We start from the raw sequence: 22,797 nt of genomic DNA, 5'->3' as shown, positions 1-22,797 counted from the left end.
CTGACCGCTTCCTTGGGGAGCCTGTTCCAGAGCCAAAGCACCCTCTGGGTGAAGAACCTTCCCCTAATTCCCAACCCAAACCACCACTGACACAGCCTCATGCCGTTCCCTCGGGTCCTGCCACTGATCACCACAGAGATCAGTGTCCGCCCCTCCTCTTCCCTTCGTGAGGAAATTGCAGGTTGCGATAAGATCTCAGGGTTCTCAGTCTCCTCAGGCTAACTTGTGCTTAACTGCAGGAGCGCTGGCCCCTGGGCGCCTTGGGCCGCTGGGTCCCATGACAGCTGGTCAGTCTGTGGCACAAGGGCCAGCGAAGCCCCTGCCCAGTGCCACCATGTCGCTGGGGACTGCTGTGGCTGTGGCAGGTGCATGAAGGGTGGCTGTGAAGCGCAGGGTGTCCAGCCTGTGCAGCCTGAAGTTCATAGCAATACACTTGGCAGGAGTACTTCCATGAGTCTCCCACATATCAGCTGGGCTTCCCATACTGACCACAGGACCCAGACTTAAGTGTGCAATATCCTGTCAGCTCACCAAAGGTTATGAATTTGTATCACCTGCAACTCAGGAGCTAGGGTTTTTCTATTAACACTGCTTTGGCAGTTGGCTTTAATTTCTTTTGTGAAATGGGATGTAGTTGCTGTAAGGCAAGCACACCATGAGCTGGACAAACTCTGAGAGGATACTCTTTGCCATGCTGTTGGATTTGACAAAAATCTCACTGCTGCTGTGCAGTGATGCATGGATTAAAATGCTCAAATCCCAGAGATATTACAGAATTCAAGTGGGGAGAATACCCACAGTTTATTTATTTCTTTATAGAAATCACTTTATTTGCAGTAAAAGAAAGCATTGGTATAAAATAGCCTTTCAAATTTGGCAGTTGTTTGCTTGCTGTGTCAGCAATATGTGTGAAAGAAAAGGCATGCTCCGTAACCTACATTTCAAAGGTCACAGTGCTACTGCTCCAGGCTTCTGAAAACCACAGTTGGAGCCAGCATCATGGTTGGTCTGAAGATTTGGTCTGTCTCTCTGGTTATACTCTACCATTTCTGTCAGAGATGTATCCCGTGTGGAATTTCAACACATGTTGAAATAGGTAAGACATGTTCAAAATGGATTTTGTTGTGTTTTGAATTTCTTGTGAAGAGAAGTAAATTCAGATTCAGCAGGAAATCAGAGGGAGGAAATAATGTTAAAGTAACAAGCAGTCTACATAATTTTAAAAAATGTGAATAACAGATAGGATAAACGAGCAGTTTGATTTTTGGAGTTTGAAATTTTACTGGTTTTGTAAGTAAAACGCTTGAGTTGACTTGGGTTGCATATTTTTCCGTCTCCTAAGACACAGGCATTATGTAACTGGAATGTTTTTGTCTGTGAGTCCTACGCAGACAGAGTTTGGTTTGGAGAAAGAAAAGGAATGCTTTAGGCAATTTGTGGGATTGTTATATTTAAATTAAAGAATAACACAAGTTCTTTGTGGTAACTCTGTTTTTAAATCACTTTGTATTAATTATGCCGTACCTGCACAAGTAGATAAAATTCTGTAATGTGTTTCTGTCTGTAACTAACAGCAGAAAAATTTTGTTCTGTGTCTCTTTCTGATAGGTTCCTCTCTGTAGCCAGAACTAGCTGTAGCAGCCTAGATTTTTAGAGAATGAAGGAGAGAACTGAGTGAACATCAAAATGGAGAAATATTTCTGTTCTGAATTTCTTGTTTGCCTGTGCTATTTTTAAAATCTGGTTTCTTCCGCAGTTTTGCAAGCACAAACACAAGCAGTGTGAGGTTATTCTGAGTTACTCATAATAATTGACAGTTTATGTTGTTTGTTCTTCTGGTTTTGTTTCTAAATTCATTGCTCTAACAGGTGGTAAAATGTAGGATGTTGCCTTTATTCAGGTAATTTTCTCAGGCTTTAAGTACTGAATACAATACATGCAACTTTGAACAATTTAAAGACTGGGATTGTTCATGGTGTTTGAGACTGGAGTGTGTTCCCTTACTGAGTGTTGTACCCATGTCAGCATCCTGGAACAATTTGCTTTTCCTAACAATGTGTCAAGAAACCCATAATAATCTGTAGGAGAAGCCATGCTGCCTGAGGTTAGGCAAGTGCACACCACTCTGCAAGCTCAGGGCTCTAATTACCCAGTACAAGCTTCTGAGGACTTGAAATAACAGATTTGCCAGAATAGAGTGTGTTTGAAAAAAAAAAATCTGCAAAGAGAAGCTTACAGATCTGTCCCAAAGTAGTTTTTTTTTTCTTTTCCCAATCAAGTTTTCTGTTTGCAGAAAACTTGTATTTATATAATATAAAGATCTTGGTTGCCTGAGGAGTTGTGAGTACACTGAACTATTGGGTTATAGTTTACAATGAGTTTTATCCATGCGTTGGAAAATTGCATTAAACTGTGATCAGCTCTGATTCTGCTAAAATGAATACTCTTATTGTTGTTCACATAAAATTCTAGTATGATAAGATGAAAATATTTCCAAAATTCAAACACTGAGTACTCCAGAAAAACAAAAACAAGCAAGCAAACAAACAAAAAACAAAAATACATAAACAAGCCAAAAAACTAAACAACAAACTACAGAAGGAATTCCTCTTACTCAAAGCCAGCACCAAAGAAATCCTGGACACAGTTTTGAATGTACTTTTAAAATGGTGAAAAGCTCTGCCTGTTCAGAATGTTGGTGGTGTTCAGTGTGCTTGGCAGAGCTGTGCTGTGTCCTACTTGCACGGGCCGTGCCTGGAGGCAGGTCCCAGTGGGGAAGCTCCTTGTCCTGGGGGTTCCTGTCACACTTACGAGGCTCTATGAGACTGTGGAGATCTGGCATAAAATTCCTTGTGAAGGTGGAGTTGTAGAACCTGGGCCCACTTGAGTAGTGAGAGAAGTGCAGAGGAGGTGTGAGGCAGAAAAAGCAAACTGTCAAACTGAGGCTCTCCCACACTGGAATCAGAGATGTGTGTAGAAATGTCTGAGCCTCAACATTTTAGAGTATTGCTTACTATTTTGTTGCTGTTTCTCTTCTGGTGCAAGGCTGGTCTTTAAGGTATCTTACTTGTATAAGGATGATTTAGATTATTGGGTAAAATTCAAAGTGAAAGATCATTCAAACCCCCACAGTTTTGTCCAGATCTTATTCCAGAATAGTAATGAATTGTTCTGGATTTGGTAGGGGGAGTTTTTTGTTTCTTTGTTTTGTTGTTTGGTTCTTTGGGGCTTTTTTGTGATGTGATTTATTTGGTAAGGAACAAATCAATCTTTGAAAATAGTTTTGGAGGAAGTGTTAAGTATTTTTAGAATAGTGTTGATAGATTATTCCTGGGATCTAATATTAATTAGGAGACCTCATTAATGAAAAGGAAGTAATTTCATTTCATTCACTTGTTATGCCAGCTAAATAAAGATTTTGGCAGTAAGAATATCTGCCAATTCAGTGAATAAGTAGTGTTATTTACCTTGCTTATTTACCTTTAGATTTTTGTTATTTTCCATGCATGTTAAAAATTAATCAAACCGTTAAACACCCACATAGATTCCCAACATACCTTTTTCACTGTTAAGAGCAACAATTAAGCTTGAGTACAGCTAAAACTGTATGGTCTGTGCTTTACATGTGCTCTGTGTGGTCCTGTCAGTTCACTGCTGTAGCTCAATTCTGGACATGGGGAGTTCATTTCTTTGTGATCAGCTTGGTTGCTCAGCTTGGCAGCTAGGGATTAGAGAGAGACTGAAGATGTGCCACAGAAAGAGCACTTCCCTATTAACTCCCTAGGTGAGAAAACACACCTAGGTGAGAAAGCACACCTTCTCACAGCTCTGTGAGAAATGGTGTTTCAGGCACTTGGTGCTTGGCTTAGGTATGAAAATGTGGTGTTTTCTGGTTCTGCTACTGCTTCTACCAAAACGTGGGCCTGCACCCAGTACCTGTAAATCAACACTTCAATATATTGTTTTTCAGCACACAGAGCTCTGGAATTTTTCACTAATCATGAAGGGAGTGTTAATTATAGAAAGGTAGGAAGTATCTTATTTCTCAATTTTGTACACCTTTCTTCTGAATGCTTTTCTTTCTGTCTTCTTGCCTGTCTTTATTATTCTCAGTAATGTGTGCATCAATATTGTGCCCAGACTGTATTTTTTACCTTTTTTTATTCAAAATAATTTGACTGATTCTGAATATTACTACAGAAATGTAGCAATTATACCAGTATATATATATATATATATATATATATATATATACTTTGTGTGGTTTCTTGCCTGTTTTCCTATCTTCTTTAGTCATATTCTATGTGAGCAGTTGTATTAGAAGAGCCAGTAGAGGACTTTGGGAAAGCAGATTTAATAAACCTAAGGACAGCAAATGACAGCAAGGTTTTGTGCACTGCATGGTATATTTTGCCAAGATACTAGTTATATTTTGCTGGCTATTTAGAATGTATCTTTGATGTTGGCAGTAAAATGTGGTTTTGTGCTGTGCAATAACATTCTGATTCCTTTCCCCCCCATCCTTTCCCCAGTTATTATTAAATCATCAAGATGCTTTTCAGGCTGGAAGCATTTATCCTGATGCCTTTTATCCTCCAATCTGCAAACGTGGTAAGAAAAGCTTTATAAGTTCAGTGTTATAACAATTACATTTCTATGTGGAAATCTTACAGAGTTTAGCAAGTTTAAAATGGTTACATTGTAAGAAGTGAAGTGTGGCCAAAAATGCTTTTCTGCAAAAACTATCCACCATTTTTGTTAAAGCCTTTTTGTGGAAATTTATAATGAAATAACACATTTGAAACTGTTTTAGAAAGTAACTCTTGGGTAAATTTAACTGTTTAATGGGTAGGACAATTTAATAGAAGGATGCTGTTTGATCAAATTAGGTCAGATTACTGAGTACAGAGAGGACAAAATGATGGTTTTTTTATAAATCTCAGGGAAGGCCTAAAGCTATTTCTGTGTTAAAAAATATTAGTTTCTATCAGACCAGTAAAAAAGAGGATAGGACAACTAAAAGTCCCACAGCAACAAAATACTGTAGGACTTGCTGGGGGTGGGTGGGCAAGTGTTAATAACATCCCAGTTTAAAACCTTTTTTTTTCCAGAGTGCAGTCTTTTGCCTTTTACTCTTCTTGTTGGAAATTAATGTCAGTCATAATTTTGTTGCTTGCAGATCAAAATACTGCTGTACAAAATTAGCACCCTCTTGCAATAGCTGTGAAAAGTATGTCTTGACTGGCAAGTGGTCCCCTGATTTTTCAGCTCGGAAAGGCCGGCCCTTGATCATAAGCAGCTTCTTCAGCAACGTTAGGGCTATAAAAGAGCCAGCTAGGCCTTGCTGTAGGATATTTGCTACTGAAAGGGTAATTCTGGATAGTGAGCAGTTAGGAAATGGGATAAAGAGCCTATCCTCCAGGTACAAGCTACTAGGGTGTTTAGGCAGATACCAGAGGCAGGGCTGTGGTAAGTACTTTGTGTGAGGGTATCTGGCCTTACTGGCTTCAATATTGTTGAGGTATTAGTGCAAGTGTAAAGTATTGAAAGTAGCTTATTTTAGTGGGCCACGCAAATTCCACGAAATTTGCAGGATGGCTAGGATCTTTGTTTGGTTTAGAGCCAAATCACACAGTTGCACAAAAAGTTCTCTTTTTTCTCAGACAGAGGTTGTTGATACTGCCTGTTGGTTATGCCAACTACAGGCTGCTTCATATCCTGATGTGCTCAGCTCACATCCAAATCACCTCTCTGTACTGGCATTTAATACTGGTTTTGTCTTCTGTCACTCATTGGGTCACTCATCTTGGTTTTCTGCCTGGCTCTGCCAACTTCTTGTCCCAAACTTCAGTCTTGCTTTCCTTTCTTTCATGACTGATATTCTCCTGGGATTTTTTTTCAGTTCCTACTTTAGCTTTATAGATAGATAGCTATATCTATCTATCTATCTATCTATCTATCCATCTATCTATCTATCTATCTATCTACCTATATCTTTCCCTTCTAACCATTTTGACCTGTCTTATACCAGGTCAGAGCTTCTCTATCTGCAGTATCAAATCTTCATTCCTTCACTAACCTTGGAGTCTGTCTTGCCTTGTTAGAGTTGGACCACTTGTCCACAATTTCCTTAGTCAGTATGGAAGAAACAGATACCTCTTCAGGCCTGAGCTGTTTTAACTGTGTGACAAGATCAACAACAAAGCCATCCAGACTGCCTCTTTGGGCAGGAGACAAGCTTAGATGTAGAAGCCTACTCTGATTTTGCTAAGCAAGAACCATTCTTCTTTTTCTGGTTTAGCTGCACTGTAAAATGTCATGAGGCTAAAAGGTAAGTGAATTGCCCCACAAGGTCTTCTCTCTCAGTATTTAATCTAGCCTGACACTGTGCAGGTTCACATTGCTGTGTCAACAAACACACACTCTTCCTCCAAGAGTACTGATGGTCTGAACAATCTCCCACCTACCTTCTTCCCCCTTAGAGAATTTAACATGTGTGCTGCTCCATCTCTTTATGTCAACATCCCTTTGCACTCAGCTTTATGTAGGTACACAGAAATTTTTAGGCAAGGTCACTGTTAGTTCCTACACAATCTTTCTGCCTAAATTCAGGTGAGAGTAGTAAATGAGTCTTCTAAATGAAACCTATTTTTTCCTACTTTCCCCCCTTTTTCCCCTCCTACACTGACTGTATCTTGGCTAGTTTGCCTTTCTGTTGAAAATGATTGTGGTGATAATGATGACATAGCCTGCCTCTGCCCTGTGGAAACTGATGCCTGCCAGAAAACATGACATTTTGAGTTGGCTGCCATTCCCTACAGCTTTTGTGCCATACAAGTGGATGCATTAATTTAGTTAGCAGGTTCTCTGTCAGCTCTCTTTATCCTCCCTGCTTGGGAGGCAGCTTTTCATTGTACTGTACCCACTCACAGGCACAGGGAAAAGGAGCAGGCACAAAATTTGCAGATGCTTCAAACCAAAATCATAGAAGGTAAATCTATTATCTGTTCTGTTAGTATGAATCAGATAAAAGTAAGTCTATTTTGGCTCTTTTCATGGGCTGGAGTGAAAAATGTATCATCTGACATGAAATTGAGCAAAAGTCTGTGGGGTTTTTAATGGAGAAATACCCTTTATTTTTCTTTTTTTCTATTTAATTTTCCCCCAAAGAATAAATCGAATACTGATATAATTTTATTGCAATAGGAATGTTCCATGATGTGTCTGAAGACACTCACTGGTCACCATTTCTCAAAGCAAGTATTGACTACATCAGAAGGAATTATCCTCAGCCTTGGGAAGAGGTAAGAAAGTTGATTAACTTCTGCTTGATTGACTTTGTTTTCAGTTGTTTTCTTCACCTTCACTAGTTGTAATTTCATCATTTGTGAGGTATAGAAAAACCCAACATTTTTATATTAAAGTCTCTTCTTATATAGAAACACTTGAAATCCTGCTTCAGTCTTTACCACACAAAAAACTTACAGTTTCCATATAAAGTCTGTCAGTTATTTCCACTGTGGTCTGGTGCATACATTCCATAGGTCCAAATTTTTAAATATAATTGGTGGTGTTGCATTCCTGTGAGATCTGGTTCAGCGTTTGCCATTTGAAAACCAGACATGTTTTAGATTTTTTACTTGTGAAATCTTGAACATAGTCTGGATTTCCTCTTGTAAATGGTCTGTAAGCTATGTAGGAGGAAATGAAGAACAATTTGTCAAAAGTGAACGTGAAGAGGAATGTATTTCTCTCCTCTGTCTGCCTACACAACAACCATGGTGGCAGAGGGAGTTCAGTCCTTGGAAGTGGAAATGTTTACCCTTGGTCCAGAAAAACAGTTTGGTACACATTTAATTGAAGTATGCAAATTGCCCTCACATCAACCATGTAATTTTATGGCCTTGGACTGTATAAACTGCTTAAAGCTTCTCAAGTTACAAAAGTTGACCACAGCATCAAGCAATGAGCAGTCAGCACTTTGTCCTGATAAACTCTTGGACTATAAGAGCTTCTTAGCTGTATCCTTGTTTAACGCATCTACAGAAAATGCTAACATTTTCTTAAAGACAGGAGTCAAATTATTGACAAATGGATTGTTGTTGTGTAGGCTACAGAGAAGCTGGTGGCTTTCCTGTTTGGAATTGCTTCACATATGGTGGCAGATGTTAGCTGGCATAGCCTGGGCATCGACCAAGGATTTCTTAAGGCCATGGGAGAAGTAAGCCTGTATTACTTTATTTATTCATACAACTGGATTTATTGGAATGGATAGCTTTGCTTTGGACTGTGGTGGGGAGGTAAGAGAAAAGCTGGAGCTCTGTTTCAGGAAGATTTTTGGAGAAACACAATGTCACAAACTTCATAAGAGTAAAGCTGGTCCAGGTTTGGGACCTGTAACCATTAGTGTTGTTGGAGGGTTGGTTTCTGCTCATATGAAAAGAAACAGGCAGTTCTCTTGTTTTTCTCTTTCTTCAGATTGATTTTCATGGTTCATACTCAGAAGCTCACAGTGTTGGAGATTTTGGTAATGTTTCTGTTTGCCAATCATAGATCCTTGTATTGGAATAAGTCCTCTTCAAAACCATGGTGTTTGATTCTGGCTCTTGTCCTGTGCAATGCAGAAGTTAAGGATGGCATATGGACACTGTATTCTTGCTCTCCCCCATGGCTTGCAAAGCCCTGCTGTACCTGTCCTCAGGTTTCAGGATATGTGATAAGGCATATGGACATTTGGATTAAAGCCAAAATGCAGACCAAAGGATGCTAAGATATGGATGGAGTCCCTACTGTGATTTTAAATTGTACATTATTCTCCAGAGGTATAAAATGTCCAGCATACTTTCGGGTGAACTATTTGTGTATTCTAAATATATAGCTGGAAGATCTGCCATATAAATGCATATAGAAGAGCCATACATACTTCATGCACACTGTTACCCATTACAGATACCTAACAGGTTTTTTTTCTTGAGCTGTGTAGGGTTTTTTTCATTCTTTCATCCTTAGGAGGAGATGTAGTGAGTCAGTCTGAGCTGGACTTCAGTTACCTGGCATCGAGTTGGTAAGATAATGAGATTGTCTTCTTTCATATTTAATGGGGTTTTTTGTATAATCATATTTAATATAATTACATATCATATCACATAATTCTCTATTAATCTGTTTTTAAAAAATGCTTTCCTTTATTTTTCTTTCAATAAAACCCCTTGCAACTCTTTTAAATGTTATGTGTTCAGTATTCCTTATATGCATATTTACTGTTCCCTGACATAAAAACTGGAAGTACAGAAGAGAGTTTTATGTAGAGGAACACAGCAAAAAGATTAAATTATATTATCTTAACTTATCTGTATTAACTTATTGTCTTAAGTTATAAGTAGTTATATGTAAAATAACTACTGAAAACCTTTTGCTGGAATGTCCTAGCACCTAGTTAAATATCTCAGTTAAGTGACAATCTCAGTGAGAAATATTTAAACTTTGGGAAGTTGAGGATATTGAAGTCAGTTTTAAAAGCATAAAAATGAGCAGAAGACTTAGATATCCGCTATTTCTTTTCTCACAGTTGCATGTGCAATCCTGGTATTTGTAGATCTTCATGACCTTATGTAGTCTTTTGAAATTTGGAATATTTTATAGGCTGTTGTTGTTACAAGAACCACAATATTTTATCAGGTGATGTGGACCATCAGCTGTTGTAATACATTATTTTTGTTTTCAGGTATGTACCTGTCAAAGACTTAGCTGCTATCTATAAGGAATTTTATGGAAAAGAGATCATAACTGAAAGCACAGTTGCTGAATGTACTTATTTGCTGTTTTTTGAACTGTAAGTTGAATATCTCTGCCTAAGTTTTGTAAGTGAAACATATATAGGAGAAATATGATAATCATATTTGAAACACCTTATGCATTGATGTCAGCAAAGAAGACTCCCTCCTAGACCCCAAAATCACAGAACATCTGAATTTTTTTAATGACTAGGATTCAAATTTGGGCTACATAATGACTGGTAAATTACTACACCACAGATGGTGAATCTTAGCTATTTAATGCATTTTGCATTTAATGTATTTATGCCTATTTATTTGAGAGCAGCTGTGTCTTCAAGTACCATTGCACTGTGGTGAGTTAGCAATATAATTATCATGCACTGAAGGAGTCTCTAGATACATACCTTATCTACATTCTGTGTAGATCCCTTCAAGTCCAAGAATAATTCATAAAAGACTTTGGATATCTGGTAGTATCTGCTTTTGAATATCCTGAACAGCTTAGCTGTATCTTATATTTCAGTTAATTACCAATAGTCACACAACATCTACAAAAACTGTGAATCCTTCAAAATTAAGGGCAATAAAGTTTATATTGGTTTACATTACAACTTTAAAAATATATAAACAATCAACATGGAAATGTAATGACTTGCATAGCATTTACCATATAGGACTTTTGAAAATAACTATTTAAACTAATTAAATATAAAATTAAGCAAGTTTTATTTCTGATTTTTTTCAGGCATGGAGAAAGGCTTCTTGTTGGCAAGGTTGGTTTTCTGTTTTTTTAATAAAAATGAGCATGGAGACGATGTGATCCATCTTACTGAGTATGTTACTTGTCCCTTAGCTTTTTCCAACATTTGCTAGTAAATCTCCATTTCTGGTGGACAAGTTCCACGAATATTTCCTTGGGGGAGTGGATGACATGGCATTCTGGACCAACAACATTTTTGAGCTGACGAGCCACATGCTAGAGAATGGAATCAGGTATAGTGTGTGTCCTTAACTATTAAATGCAGTAGTCAAGTGCTGACACCCTCTTATTTGTTCTTCTTAAGGGTGTATCTTTCCTGGAATAGGCGCTGAGCTTTAGATTCTTACTTGGACAAGGGGATTTCCATGTCTGCCTTTTGCCTGGGTGCACAGGATTACACAGGCCTTGCATTTGTATTTTTTATATGTTTGTGCTCCTTTCCCCTAGTGTGCCTCTGGCATGCCCAGGTGATACTCACCAGGAAAAATTTGGGGCTTTCTTTAAGACATAATCAAGGATTTGCTTAAATATTACATACCCATGCCCTAGCTGGACTGACAATCTGAGTCTGCACCTTTTGGCTGCTGCCATCACTCAGCAAAGATGTCCCTTTTGAGGAGAGACCAGATATTGCCTTCAGACTCTGAAGGCAAATAGGATTAGAAAGAGTAGGGGTATTTATTCTAGTCTTTAAGCTCAGGCTTCCACTCACAATTTCATATTGTTATAGAAGTTTAATCTTGAACAGCTCTATAACAAATACAACCTTTCTTCATTAGAAGACCAACAGTGACAATTAATCCATCCATTTATATGGAAAATACCACTGTTGGTATTTTGGGAAATTATGCTTGAAATACAGAGTGGCACAATCTGTTATATTCTTTGTAACACTTTGATTAAAAGTGCTTTAGATTCATATGCATGCATGTTGTAATAAGTTTCCTTCAAGAGCTCTATAAAGACGTGATATTCATACAGAATTGAATCAAGGTCATCAAATAAACATCATGGGGTTTCTAAGGGTTATGATGATGCTCTGATTTTGATTTTCTTGAGAAAACTGATGACTTCTGACAGAGGAATCAGTAAGTATAAAAGTTGTATTTTTAGTTTCATTTCCATTGTGGTAAAATCTTTAAAGTGCATTCTCTGAATTCTTCTTTAGTGACTGCTACCTGCCTGAGAACCCTCTGTTCATAAACTGCACAAAGGAGCACAAGGACAACCACATGTGAGTATAGCTCTGGTGGCTTAAAGCTTCAGTGATGAGAGGAGAGTCTTCTGCTAATGTGGACAGTGAGCTACTGAAAATTAGAGATATTTTGGGTAATCGTTTTTGTATGAATTTGAGATTCTCTTAGCATGAAAAACTAAGTTTTGTACAAAGGAACTGGGCAGAATCTAAGAGCAGCTTTTACCTTGAGTCTTTATTTCAGTTATATTAATTTTTACCACTGCCTTCTTTATTTTAGCAGAAACAAACAATCAAAACATGAACATCACAAGAATACAACTTCTTTGCTTTCAGAAACACTTGAGAAGAATATAAACTACACAGAGAGAGGAGTTCAATTTGACATACAGCCTTGGGCAACAGTAAGTGAGAAGTAACAGATGTGTCAGGTAAAAGTCATCTCTATATAATATTGTTTTTGTTTCTGTCTGAAATGCTGCGTGAAGGAGCAGGGTCTCTGGGTGGTCTTTGACTTCATGGACATTCCAGTACCATTGTATATGTATATGTATACATCATAAATACTCAATTTTTAAACTTTGCTCATTGTATAGTGAAGTTAGAACACATCCTGCAATGCCAAAAAGGACAAAATATATATTTAGTATTTACATTTTACAGACATATGATGGCTTTTTTGGGTTAAGAACTCCCAGCAAAGCATAGCAGTGAATGATTAGTAGTGCTCCCTTTAAAGCATACAGATTTTTGTCTTTCTAAAATGGTGCTTATGATCTGAGTCAGACTCCTCTTAAATCCGTGTGGTGATTTCCATTGTTGGTGACTTGATTTTTGAGGTGTCCCAAAACATTCTGGAGTTTCAGCTTCTGGAGTTTTAACCACTGCTGTGTCCCTTTATTATTTTTATTTCAGAAATCCCTCCGCTTGATAAACCATGCTTTTAAAACCAATGTCTGGAGAGCATTGGGAGCTACACATCAGAAATCTTCTAAGCACATCTCCAAGCCAGCAGCTTCATATTTTCTGACTTCACCCTATGCTAGGCTTGGATGGTTGGTAATTTTTTTCATCCCACTTTCCTCTTAATTTCTGAAAATTTTGAGTATCTGCCAAAATGTTATTGTTGGTCCTATGGATACTCTTCTAAGGTGACAGTGCAAATCAATTAGTGGTACAAATTTGAGGAAATGTCTTATATTGTATGACCAGAACAGCAAGTTAACATATAAGGTTTTTCTTTCAGATGTTGATCAAGCTCCAAAAGGAAGGAACCAACCTTAGTACTACCATTGTCTCTAGACCTGAACAGTAAAAAATTGTTGCTACCCTTTTTTGGTTGTTGAATGATGTTTGTGCAAAATTAATCATCTGTCATGAGTTGATGACTGATGATGTCTAGTGAGACCTCTTGGAAATACTCTACACTAGTAGGGAGTTCAAAGATAGATTCAGGACAGAGAGAGGCATATTCTCTCTCCCTGCCAATGAGGTTCTTCCTTGACCTGCAACAAGGAAGAGTAATAAAACAAATTTGCATTGCTGCTTATTTAACTTCCCTTATGCTGTCTCAAAATTTGGATTTGATTCTTGAGTTTACTTCACACTGGCTAAATTAATAATAATTAGTTCTTTCCATGTTCCCTCTCTAAACTCCAGCATGTTATTGAGACCTGGGATCCTTTTGCTTATCTCCTGTTAAGTCCATTGATTAAATCAGATGTACAGTTTAAAAGATACTTAATTTCTTTTTTTTTTTTTTTTTTTTTTTTTTGTATTCTTTGTCATTTGCAAACAGCCCTTTTTAATGCTTCTTGCTCTGATTGCTCTCAGGTGCCTAATGACAGTAAAAAGCATTTCCTGCAGATCTCAGATGCATTGATGGAAGATGATTCTTCTGATTTCACTTAATTCAAGAAAACATAACCAAATAGATAATATTTAAAATGCTGTATAGGTCTTTACAAAACAATATGGGGAAACACAAGCCCTGGTTTATCTGAATTACGGGGGTTTTTTCCACTAATGTTTAGGTAGTTTGGAAACTAATGCTGATTTTGTTGACTCCCTTGCTGTACAGGGCACTGATCTCAGCTGACCTAAACCAGGATGGATATGAAGATCTGGTGGCTGGAGCACCAGGATACAGCACCATGGGCCGAGTTCAGATAGGAAGGGTGTATGTGGTCTATGGCAACCAGTCAGGTTTGCCACCAGGGGACATGGATCTGGATGGGAAAGCTGACCAAATACTACAGGGTCATCAGGTAAGGGGTCAAGGCAAAAATTTGTCACTTAATTTTTTTTTGCCTGAAAATTGGTGAGTTATGAATGAGCAATAGTATCATTAATGTGTATGAGTATTATTTCTGAAATGCTCCTCCTGATGTCATATGATGTCATATGCTTTTCAAGAAAAATAATCATTATTAAAGTCTCAGGAACACTTGAAATTATGGTGATCTGTAGGTTCACTTCCATTACTGTACCAGATAAGTGAGTATTAGACCATAGTCTAATACCAAAGGGCACCAAAGTGCCCTTAAGTAAAACTCCAGTTGTGTCTCTGTAAGTCACAGTATAGCTAATTCTGGTGCCTGCATTTAAGAAAATATTGTGTTTCCTGTCCTTTTAAAATTATTAATTTAATAAGTTTTAATTCATTTGAGTCTACATTTCTTCATTAATTGATAACTTCTCCCCAAATAATTTTGTCTGTAGTAAGAGTATTGAAAAAAAAAAAAGAGAAAACTCTTAGACATGATGATGGTTGGTTTGTAACCAAGGAGTAAGAGCAAATGACCCTTTTGGGTGTTAAATATGATGGTCTGTAGAAAATAATTTTATTCATAAAGAAGATAATATGGAGAAATGAGATACATTTCTATTTGTTTCTGTGGTTATAAACTGTGGAGTAACAGCTTCTGTCTTCTTACGGAGTGTTTTAGTGGTTCCCAGTCATAATGCTATTAAAAAGAAAGACCATAAACTTGACATCAATGGTGCACTGGACTCAGGAGATGAAATAGCAAAGCAGAACCATATTATATTCAGTTGTCCTTAATTTTAACACAGTTGAATTTGAATTAAATGTGTTGTCATGGGGGTTATTACTTAGAAGAAAAATAATTATTGGGATAGACTTTTGTCATCTGTTGCCAGTTATTCCCTTTGCAAATGTACGTTTGGTTTTCATGGTTTTGACTGGAAAACATGAAAGTAATCCCTTTTCTTTTAGCCTTCAGGAAGATTTGGTTCTGCCTTGGCAGTCCTGGACTTCAATGAGGATGGAGTGCCAGATCTGGCAATTGGCGCACCTTCTGTGGGATCTCAGTTTCTTACCTACAAAGTAAGCTACAAACATGGATTTGTTTTTTTTTTTTTTATTCTCCAAACTGAATTTTTTTATTTATACATAACTTTTAAATATTGACATGAAAAAGAGAATTTCTGTTGTTGCTCAAGGTAACATTGTAATTTAAACAGAAGTTTATAACCTTTGTGGGTACTTTGACTACAGCAATGACACCTACCTGTAGTTCTCTTTGAGCGGCCTTTGTGCACATTAGAAATCCAAACCAGATTGCAATTTTGCAGCACTGACATGCTGGAAATGTAAGGGGCAATTAATGAAATACAAACATACCCTTTTTGTTTAGGAACAGAGAGTCTGGAATGGACCTCATGGGTCAATGAATTTTGTCATATGCTTTCATAAAGCCAACAAATTATATCTAAAATGTGATATGAACACAGACACTCTTGCCAAATAATCGAGTTACAGAGGCTTAATGACTTGCAGCTTATGAGATAAGTCTGTGCAATGGTCCCTGAATATTTTTAGGCCATGCAAAGTGAGAGGCAAAATGTTTTGATTTAGACTATATCCATTAAACTTAAAACTCTTCAGAATTTTAGATACTAATTTAGCTGTCTAAATAAGAATTTAAGCTTCTTTTATTTAGACTCACCACTTGGAAAATTGTGTGCATCTGTTGTGCCATTGCATTAAATAATAATTGTCAAAATTTGAGCCATCTGAACATGTGTATTATGAGCATAAATACACTGTACTGCCCTTGTTCCTTACACAGAATATGATGAACATGTACTTCTCTGCGTTGTTGCTTGGTTACAGCAGTACCCATTACCCATGGATATTCTTAGGCTTGGGGTGGGAAAGAAAGTATTATGGGAAAGCTCTGAGAGGGAAAGTGAAGTAGTATGAATAGCCCTTGCAGAACTGTTCCACTCCTTGTGATTGACCTTGCATTTCATACTTGATACTGACATGCAGCTGCTCTCATGCCTTATTTTCTTTTTCTGCTGTTCAGGGTGCTGTATATGTCTACTTTGGAACGGAGGGAAGAGGCTTGGCACCTCAGCCAAATGTTACCATAACTTGTCAGGTATATTGATAATGTAATGTCCTGTTTATACTACCCTGTTAGCCAGGCTAACACAGGGCTACACAGGCAGGAGGTGAGATAAAGGGGAAAAGAGTTTATGGGCTTAAAAAAGGAATGTTAAAATTCAACTTATCATTGCAAGGAAATATAGACTGATGGGTATGGAGCAAGCAGGTGCTTGGTTGGATTGGTTGTATTTGGGAAAGACATTTATAACCCAGTGCAGGAAGGCAGCAGGATGACTAGAAAGGTTCATTAGCTCTCAAAACCAAAAAAAGCCACCAAAAAAACCTGACCCAAACTAAACAAAAAACCTCAGAAAACAAAACTGAAGCCAGGGAGTGGGAGGGTAATTTGGTCAAAGCAAATTTAGGTCTTTAGAATTAAGTTGCTCTATTTTGCTACAGAATTGATGGTTTCAGTTCTATTTCAGGCTTAAACTAACTGTTTATTGCAGTATTCCTACTGTAATCTTGGTTGGTCCCTCCTGGCAGCTGATGTTGATGGGAATGGAAATGCTGATCTGGTTGTGGGCTCTCCATATGCACCCGGTGGTGGAAAGCAGAGAGGATTTGTGGTTGCATTTTACTCTCATTTCAACAGGAGTCACCAAGGTAATATTTGTTGAGTAAATTAACCTTCCCATAGTTTATATGACTGGTTATTTGTTCCTTATTAGTCAAGCCATAATTCAGGTTTGAAGTGATCTCAGAGGGTGCCCCTCCTACTCAAGCTGTGAAGCCAGACCAAATTGCTCAGGGCTTTGTCCAGCTGCATCTTAAAACTTCCAGTGGTAGAAATTGCAGAGACACTCCGGGCAGTTCTACTTCTTGACAGTCCTCATAGGGAAAAAACCAAACCTCTTGTTACAGCCAGTATGAAGCTTTCTTGTTTCAGTTTATGTTCATTGTCTATTGTCCTCCCACCTTGCGTAGTGACCTTACAGGCATAGAAAGCATGGAACACCCCTACTAACTTGCTCCAGTTTGTCAACATCTTTCCTGTTATGGAAAAGGTGTGTTATGTTCCTGTTATGTTATTATAGGTGTGATCTAGGGAACAATCACTTCTCTCAGTCTCTTTGCCATGCTCCTGCTTACATAGTCTGAGGCACTGTTGGCTGTCTGCTGTCAGAGCCTCGCACTCAATCCCTGCCCACCAGGATCTCCAGGGCCTTTTCTACATGGCAGCTCCTCGGCCAGTGTGTCCCCAGCTGTATCAGTGCGAGGGAATCTCCTTTCCCAGGGTCAGGCTTTGCATTTGTCCTCACTCAGTTTTGTGAGGTTGCTGTCAGCCTGTTACTCCAGCCTGCCTGAGTGCCTCTATATGAGACCACCCCCTGCAATCTCCTGTTATCTGCCAGCTTCAAAAAAGGGCATCATGTTGCCTTGTCTAAATATTTTATAATAAAGTGACCAACAGGATGAGTCAAAAAATGAATCCCTGAAGGCACTTGTTGCAGGCATTCAGAGAACAACGCATGGTTGTTGTCATGTTGGTAAAGATCTGCTCTTGTCAGAGGGGTAATCTCTACCAAGTTTTTCCCAACTGGTTTTCTGTCCATCTGGACTGCAATGTCCCAGCTTGGAAGTAAGAACAAATGTGGGAAACTTTGTTGGGAACTTCACTAAAGCAATGGATTCAACCATCTATTGTGAGTCCAGGGTAGGCTCACTGCTCTTTCTTGGAAAATTGCAAATAAACCTCAACAAATGAATATTTATCATTCATCTTCATGTGGCTAAAGAGGAATACTACAAGTGAATACAGTTAATGGGGACAGGTGATGATTTTTGCAGCTTGTTCTAATAAATATAAAATTAGAAACCGCAAGAACATGGGTTTGAAAACACTGCTGACAATTTTGTATAACCAAAGCACAAAATTACTTATTTAAATTATAGCCAGAATGCTCCCACCCAGCACCCTTGAAGAATTACAAGTTCTGATAAACAGGAAATAGTTTAGGGCGTCTTGAGTGGTAGTTTTCATGTGCTTAATGTAGGCTATTGGAAGGATTGAGAAACAGGCTGTGTCAAAGGAAAGCTTTCACCAGCCAGTAGAGCTGCATGGTGAGAAAGCAAAGTCAACAACTACTGATGCCATGTCATGAACAGTATAACTTTGCACAGAGAAACTTGTTGTCAGAGGATGAATCAGTGGAGGATTGCAAATTGGTTTTTCAATGCCAGGGTACTCCAAGATTTAACTCATATTTTTTCTGGTCTCTCAGGACTTCTCTCAGTACAGGATGCCAACTGGATGGTGCAGGGGGAAGAAAACTATGCTTGGTTTGGATTTTCACTTGCTAGATGCCAGCTGGAGAACGTGACATTACTGCTGATTGGTAGCCCTACATGGAAGACTTGTTCTAGGTGTGTTGCATGTGGCAGCTTGCTGCCTTCTCCAATCTGCTCTACTTCTGCAAGGTTTAAGGTTTGCAATAGATTAGACTTCCAGCTTTTTTAGGAACTTTCCTTTTTGTTCTGCTCAGAATATTTTTATTAAATTAATAGTTTTATATCTTCACCCTTCTTTACAAAGACAAGGATTTTTAGACCCTCTCTAGAGCAGCTCTTTGTTATTTAAAGACACCTAAGAATTTATTGGGTTTCCCTGAGGAGGGAGGAGACGGATCACAAAAATGCTGATGGGTAAATGTGCCTTAAATAACCATATGGATAGCTCTTGCTTTGAGATAGCATTTTTAAAAGCAAATTAAACATGAAGATATATTGGATGATAAAAAAGTGGATAGACCAAGTCTACGCTCGAAGTATTGTGTAATTAGTTAGAACAAGTGTGGGAATTACTGAAGTAGATTTCTAGAATTTGTCAGGCATTGCTATTCCAAAGTAAAAGGAGAGAATGTGCACAATATTATGTTGCTAGATACAAATTTATTTTGCATTGTAATTGAAGCTGCAATCCCCTCTTGCTGGATGTCAGACAGAGTGTTGGGAAGGTGTACGGGTATAACCCACCAAGTACAGAGCGCTGGTTTGAGATCACTGGAGACAAGGTAGGGCTGCTTCTTTACTATGGGAATAATTTGTGAATATTTGTGAATAATTTGAAGTGTAGTGACTTTTTGTAGAAATTACATAGATGTTTTAAAAATCTAACAGGAGATGGGCAGAATGGGTTTGTCTCTGGCCAGTGGTGTGCTGTCTGTGGCAGGGAACACAAGGAAAGTTTTGGTGGTGGGTGCACCTACTGCAGGTATGTCCTGAAAATTGGAGACCATTTCTGCTTTAGGATGTTTGTTTCTGCATGACTTGAGAAGAGATAAAATGTTTAAGGGAAAGGGGACCTTTAAATTTCCATGTAGTTAAAAAAAAAAAACAAGAAATCACTGTAATCACCTCTATATGCCTTATATGTAGAGTCCTCTTTACTGTGCCTCAACTTCAGTGGGTCTTCTTCTTTCCTTAAAATGGGCTTAAAAGCATTACCACTTTGCATTATTTATGTAACAGTGGTTTTCTAGTAGACTACATATTTGTTGGAATTGAAACATCTCAGTATTTTGTCCTCACTGTGGCAGTAGACAGCAAGGAATTGAGGATGTCAAACTGCAGAAGTCTAACTGGAATGCATTTCTCCCCTGGTACTATGACTTAAAGAATTTTTTCCCTATGCTAATTAGTGTTAATCCCATATAATTGTTGATGTCATTTGATACATTATATAAATTTTGTCAATTTTATGTAATGCCAGTATTACTTATAATTTTAAGTATTAAACCTGAGTTCCTGTGTCTAATGCTCAACATCTGGTTTTTGGTTGGTTTTTTTTTTCCAGACAGCCTGTCTAGGATTTTATTTATGTCCTCAGTGCTGCATCAAGCTGGACTGGTGCTGGTATATGACCTGTCAAACAGCACCAAGCCTTCTCTGCTCAGCACATTCAGTGGGGACAGGAGGTTTTCTCGTTTCGGAGGAGACATATACCTAAGTGATCTGGATAGCGATGGGCTAGGTAAAGCTTGATGAGTTCTACACTAGAAGTGAAGTGTTTGACTTTTGGCAACAGGAAAATTGGCCACCTACATATTCATACAAGTGCTAAACACAGCTCAATTGAATTGTACTAGTATTCCATTGTGCCTTATAAGGAGGCCTCTCTAAAATCCCAAGCAACTCAATCAGAAATTGAAACATTTTAGTTGCCATCATTAATAGAAATTTTGTTATCTAGAGGCATGTACATACCAGCTCTTCTGTGTTTTGGTCTACCATTAATTCACTTCTGTGTTATATCCTCTTTGTAATACGTGCAGATGAAATGATTGTGGCATCCCCACTGCGAACTAATGGTGTCACTTCAGTCCTGGCTGGTGGGGCTGCTGGCCGTGTTTATATTTTCAATGGCAGACAGGCATCCTCAGGGAATGTGACAGGCCACTGCACATCATGGACATCTCCTTGTCCTGAGGACTGGGTAAGAATACATGAAAATGAATTCTGGACATAAGTTTAGAATGACAACTAATTAATTACATCCAGTACCAATACTAAGTGTGTTCTGCCTTCTTTCCAGAAAACACAAGTTTTTCTCAGGCTTCTGAATCTGTGCAAAATTCTCAGGCTCCTCCTGTTTGTTCTTAAATTACTTTGCTGTTTAGGAGCCAGGGTTATCATACTGGTCTCCTACTCTCTTTCACTGACTTTTTATTTCCTCTTTTCTTTTCTTCTATAGGCGCAGTATGTCCTGACTTCTCCTGAGGTAAGTAGCCAGAAAACAAATTACTGAGAGAAACTAAAAAGTCCTGCTTAAAAAAACCTGCAGCATTATAACCAGCAATGTTATTTTACAGGAACTATCAAGATTTGGGAGTTCCGTTACCACTGTGAAATCTGAAAGAAAAGTAAGAAAAATTACATGGTTGGATGTTTCATATCATCCTTCTACCTCACTTGCATATACTAGCTAACACCTCACATGTATCTTACACATTTTCAAGTCTTAAGTCCTTTACATAGTTACTCTCTGAACCAATAATTAAACACATTTTATAGATTGATGAGCTATGGAGTTGCTACAATTTTGGCACCTAAACTAAAAAATCTGAATCGCTTTAAAGCAGCCTGAATTCTAAACTGCTTAGGAGTACGCTGAAAGGTTCCATGGGAAATGCAGCATAGATGCCTCCCAGCTTCATGCCAACCTGTATGCAAAGTGGATGCTCAGCTGTGGAGCAAACCAGGTCCTCAAAACCATCCCTCTGATTTAGTTTTTACAGGCTTGCTGTCCTGGCTATCACCTGCAGTGAATGCTGTTCATATGTCATGTGTTTCTAAGCACAGAGGTCCAGTTCTTACCTGACTGGTTTAGGATGTGTTTGTGTGCCTGTTTCTCTTTGCTTCTCTCAGATGCCCATTTTTTTACCAAACATGCATTGCTACATTTGTATGATGCACTAAGGAGCCTTTTTTTTTTTAGCTGGTAGGTTACTTAGTGCTTGTTTGGCCAAGTTCCAATGTTCTGCTCACTCTAACATCACCTCCATGAGGACTGGGGTTCTCTGTGTGACTACAGAAGAAGCCTCAGTACCAGGCTGAGGAGGTCTTCAACAAATGGTGTTTGACTTCGTGTGTTAAAACATGCAATGGAGAAACACCTGGAAATTCTTCTCAGCTAGATTAGGGTGCATAAGCCAACACCTGAAACACGGGCACTGCTAAATGCAAGCAAGACCATTCTCCAAGCAGTTGCTTTCTGTTGCTATAGCACCATCTAGTCCACATTCCCCCTTCATCCCTAATGATCTTAGCCCTAAGAAGCAGTTAATATGGGCAAGAGACTCATTTCATTTGGTTCCAGTTTGCTCCAGTTTCCCAAGTTAAACAGTGTGTTTTGCCAAACTATCTTCCTAACTGCTACTCCAATGACGTGGGCTGCTCTCTCATTTCCCATCACATTTCTATATGACACTAATGAGATGGTCATAATCCACAAGGGAAGCTTAAGGCAGCTATGCACCTGCAGTTACATTTGCTAACCTTTGCTCTTTATCCCTGCAGAAAGAGGTTGTAGTGGCAGCAGAGAGAAGTTCTGCGAAAGCTCGACTTGGTGGAAGGCTTTTTGTCTACTCGCTCTAGAAGTTTGCAGCAGCCTTAAAGACCAGGGCACACCTGGTCTTGTAGTGATGAACCTCTGTTGTATTTGTGCTACTTTCCTGAGCCCACACAAACCAACATACTGTGTCAGCAAGCTTTTGCTGAATTGTGGTGGGCAGCAGCATCGCTTATCTAGAACAAGCAAGCTGGTCTGAAAACCTTTGAGAGGTTGAAATGAGCAACCAGCTGCATTTTTGGTAGTAGTATTTGGCTGTATAAGGAATGTTCAGTGGCCACCTTTACTGACCAGATTTGAGTATCTTCTTGACAAAACTGGGAAATTGCAGCACAGCATTTACAATTCTTACCTACTGTGATAAGGATTCTAAGTTATGGAAAGTTACTGACAAAATAATAAGCATGGAGCAGGGGCAGCTTTAAGACTGACAGAAAGGTGGGTGCTGAACAACAGGACTGTCTCTCTCTCTCTCTCTTCTCTCTCTCAAGTCTTGAGGTGTGCATTGAGGGTGTAGTGCAGCTCAGATCTCCCAGGAAAAAAAGAACAAGCAAGACTGGTAAAGTTTGAAGAAATGCA

At 38.5% G+C, this 22,797-nt stretch overlaps 1 protein-coding gene across 3 annotated transcripts; it reads left to right on the top strand.

Moving 5' to 3' along the window:
- Positions 1–322: 322 nt before the first annotated feature.
- On the top strand, positions 323–22,767 carry GPLD1 (glycosylphosphatidylinositol specific phospholipase D1). Of its 3 annotated transcripts, none has more exons than XM_054285338.1 (25): positions 323–1,096; positions 3,971–4,026; positions 4,533–4,611; positions 7,207–7,304; positions 8,111–8,221; positions 8,479–8,527; positions 9,010–9,064; positions 9,725–9,832; positions 10,522–10,549; positions 10,630–10,769; positions 11,705–11,770; positions 12,012–12,135; positions 12,647–12,786; positions 13,812–13,998; positions 14,970–15,080; positions 16,066–16,140; positions 16,598–16,754; positions 18,374–18,515; positions 19,090–19,162; positions 19,269–19,362; positions 19,945–20,121; positions 20,423–20,583; positions 20,842–20,868; positions 20,960–21,010; positions 22,167–22,767. In XM_054285338.1, the coding sequence occupies exons 1-25, from the start codon at positions 1,000–1,002 to the stop codon at positions 22,242–22,244; spliced, it is 2,484 nt and encodes an 827-aa protein (XP_054141313.1). In that variant the 5' UTR covers positions 323–999; the 3' UTR covers positions 22,245–22,767. The 3 variants fall into 3 exon arrangements, with proteins under 3 accessions (XP_054141313.1, XP_054141312.1, XP_054141311.1); XM_054285337.1 differs by having other exon boundaries at positions 324–1,096; positions 12,015–12,135; positions 19,063–19,162; XM_054285336.1 differs by having other exon boundaries at positions 325–1,096; positions 19,063–19,162.
- The last annotated feature ends 30 nt before the right edge of the window (positions 22,768–22,797 follow it).

This window comes from Melozone crissalis, unplaced genomic scaffold (genome assembly GCF_028551555.1).
Source record: "Melozone crissalis strain CALT ecotype California unplaced genomic scaffold, PUWL_Pcris_2 ptg000042l_1, whole genome shotgun sequence".
Lineage (NCBI taxonomy): Eukaryota > Metazoa > Chordata > Aves > Passeriformes > Passerellidae > Melozone > Melozone crissalis.
The sequence above is the reverse complement of the archived record's forward strand: the minus strand, read 5'-3'. Positions and strand labels throughout refer to the sequence as shown.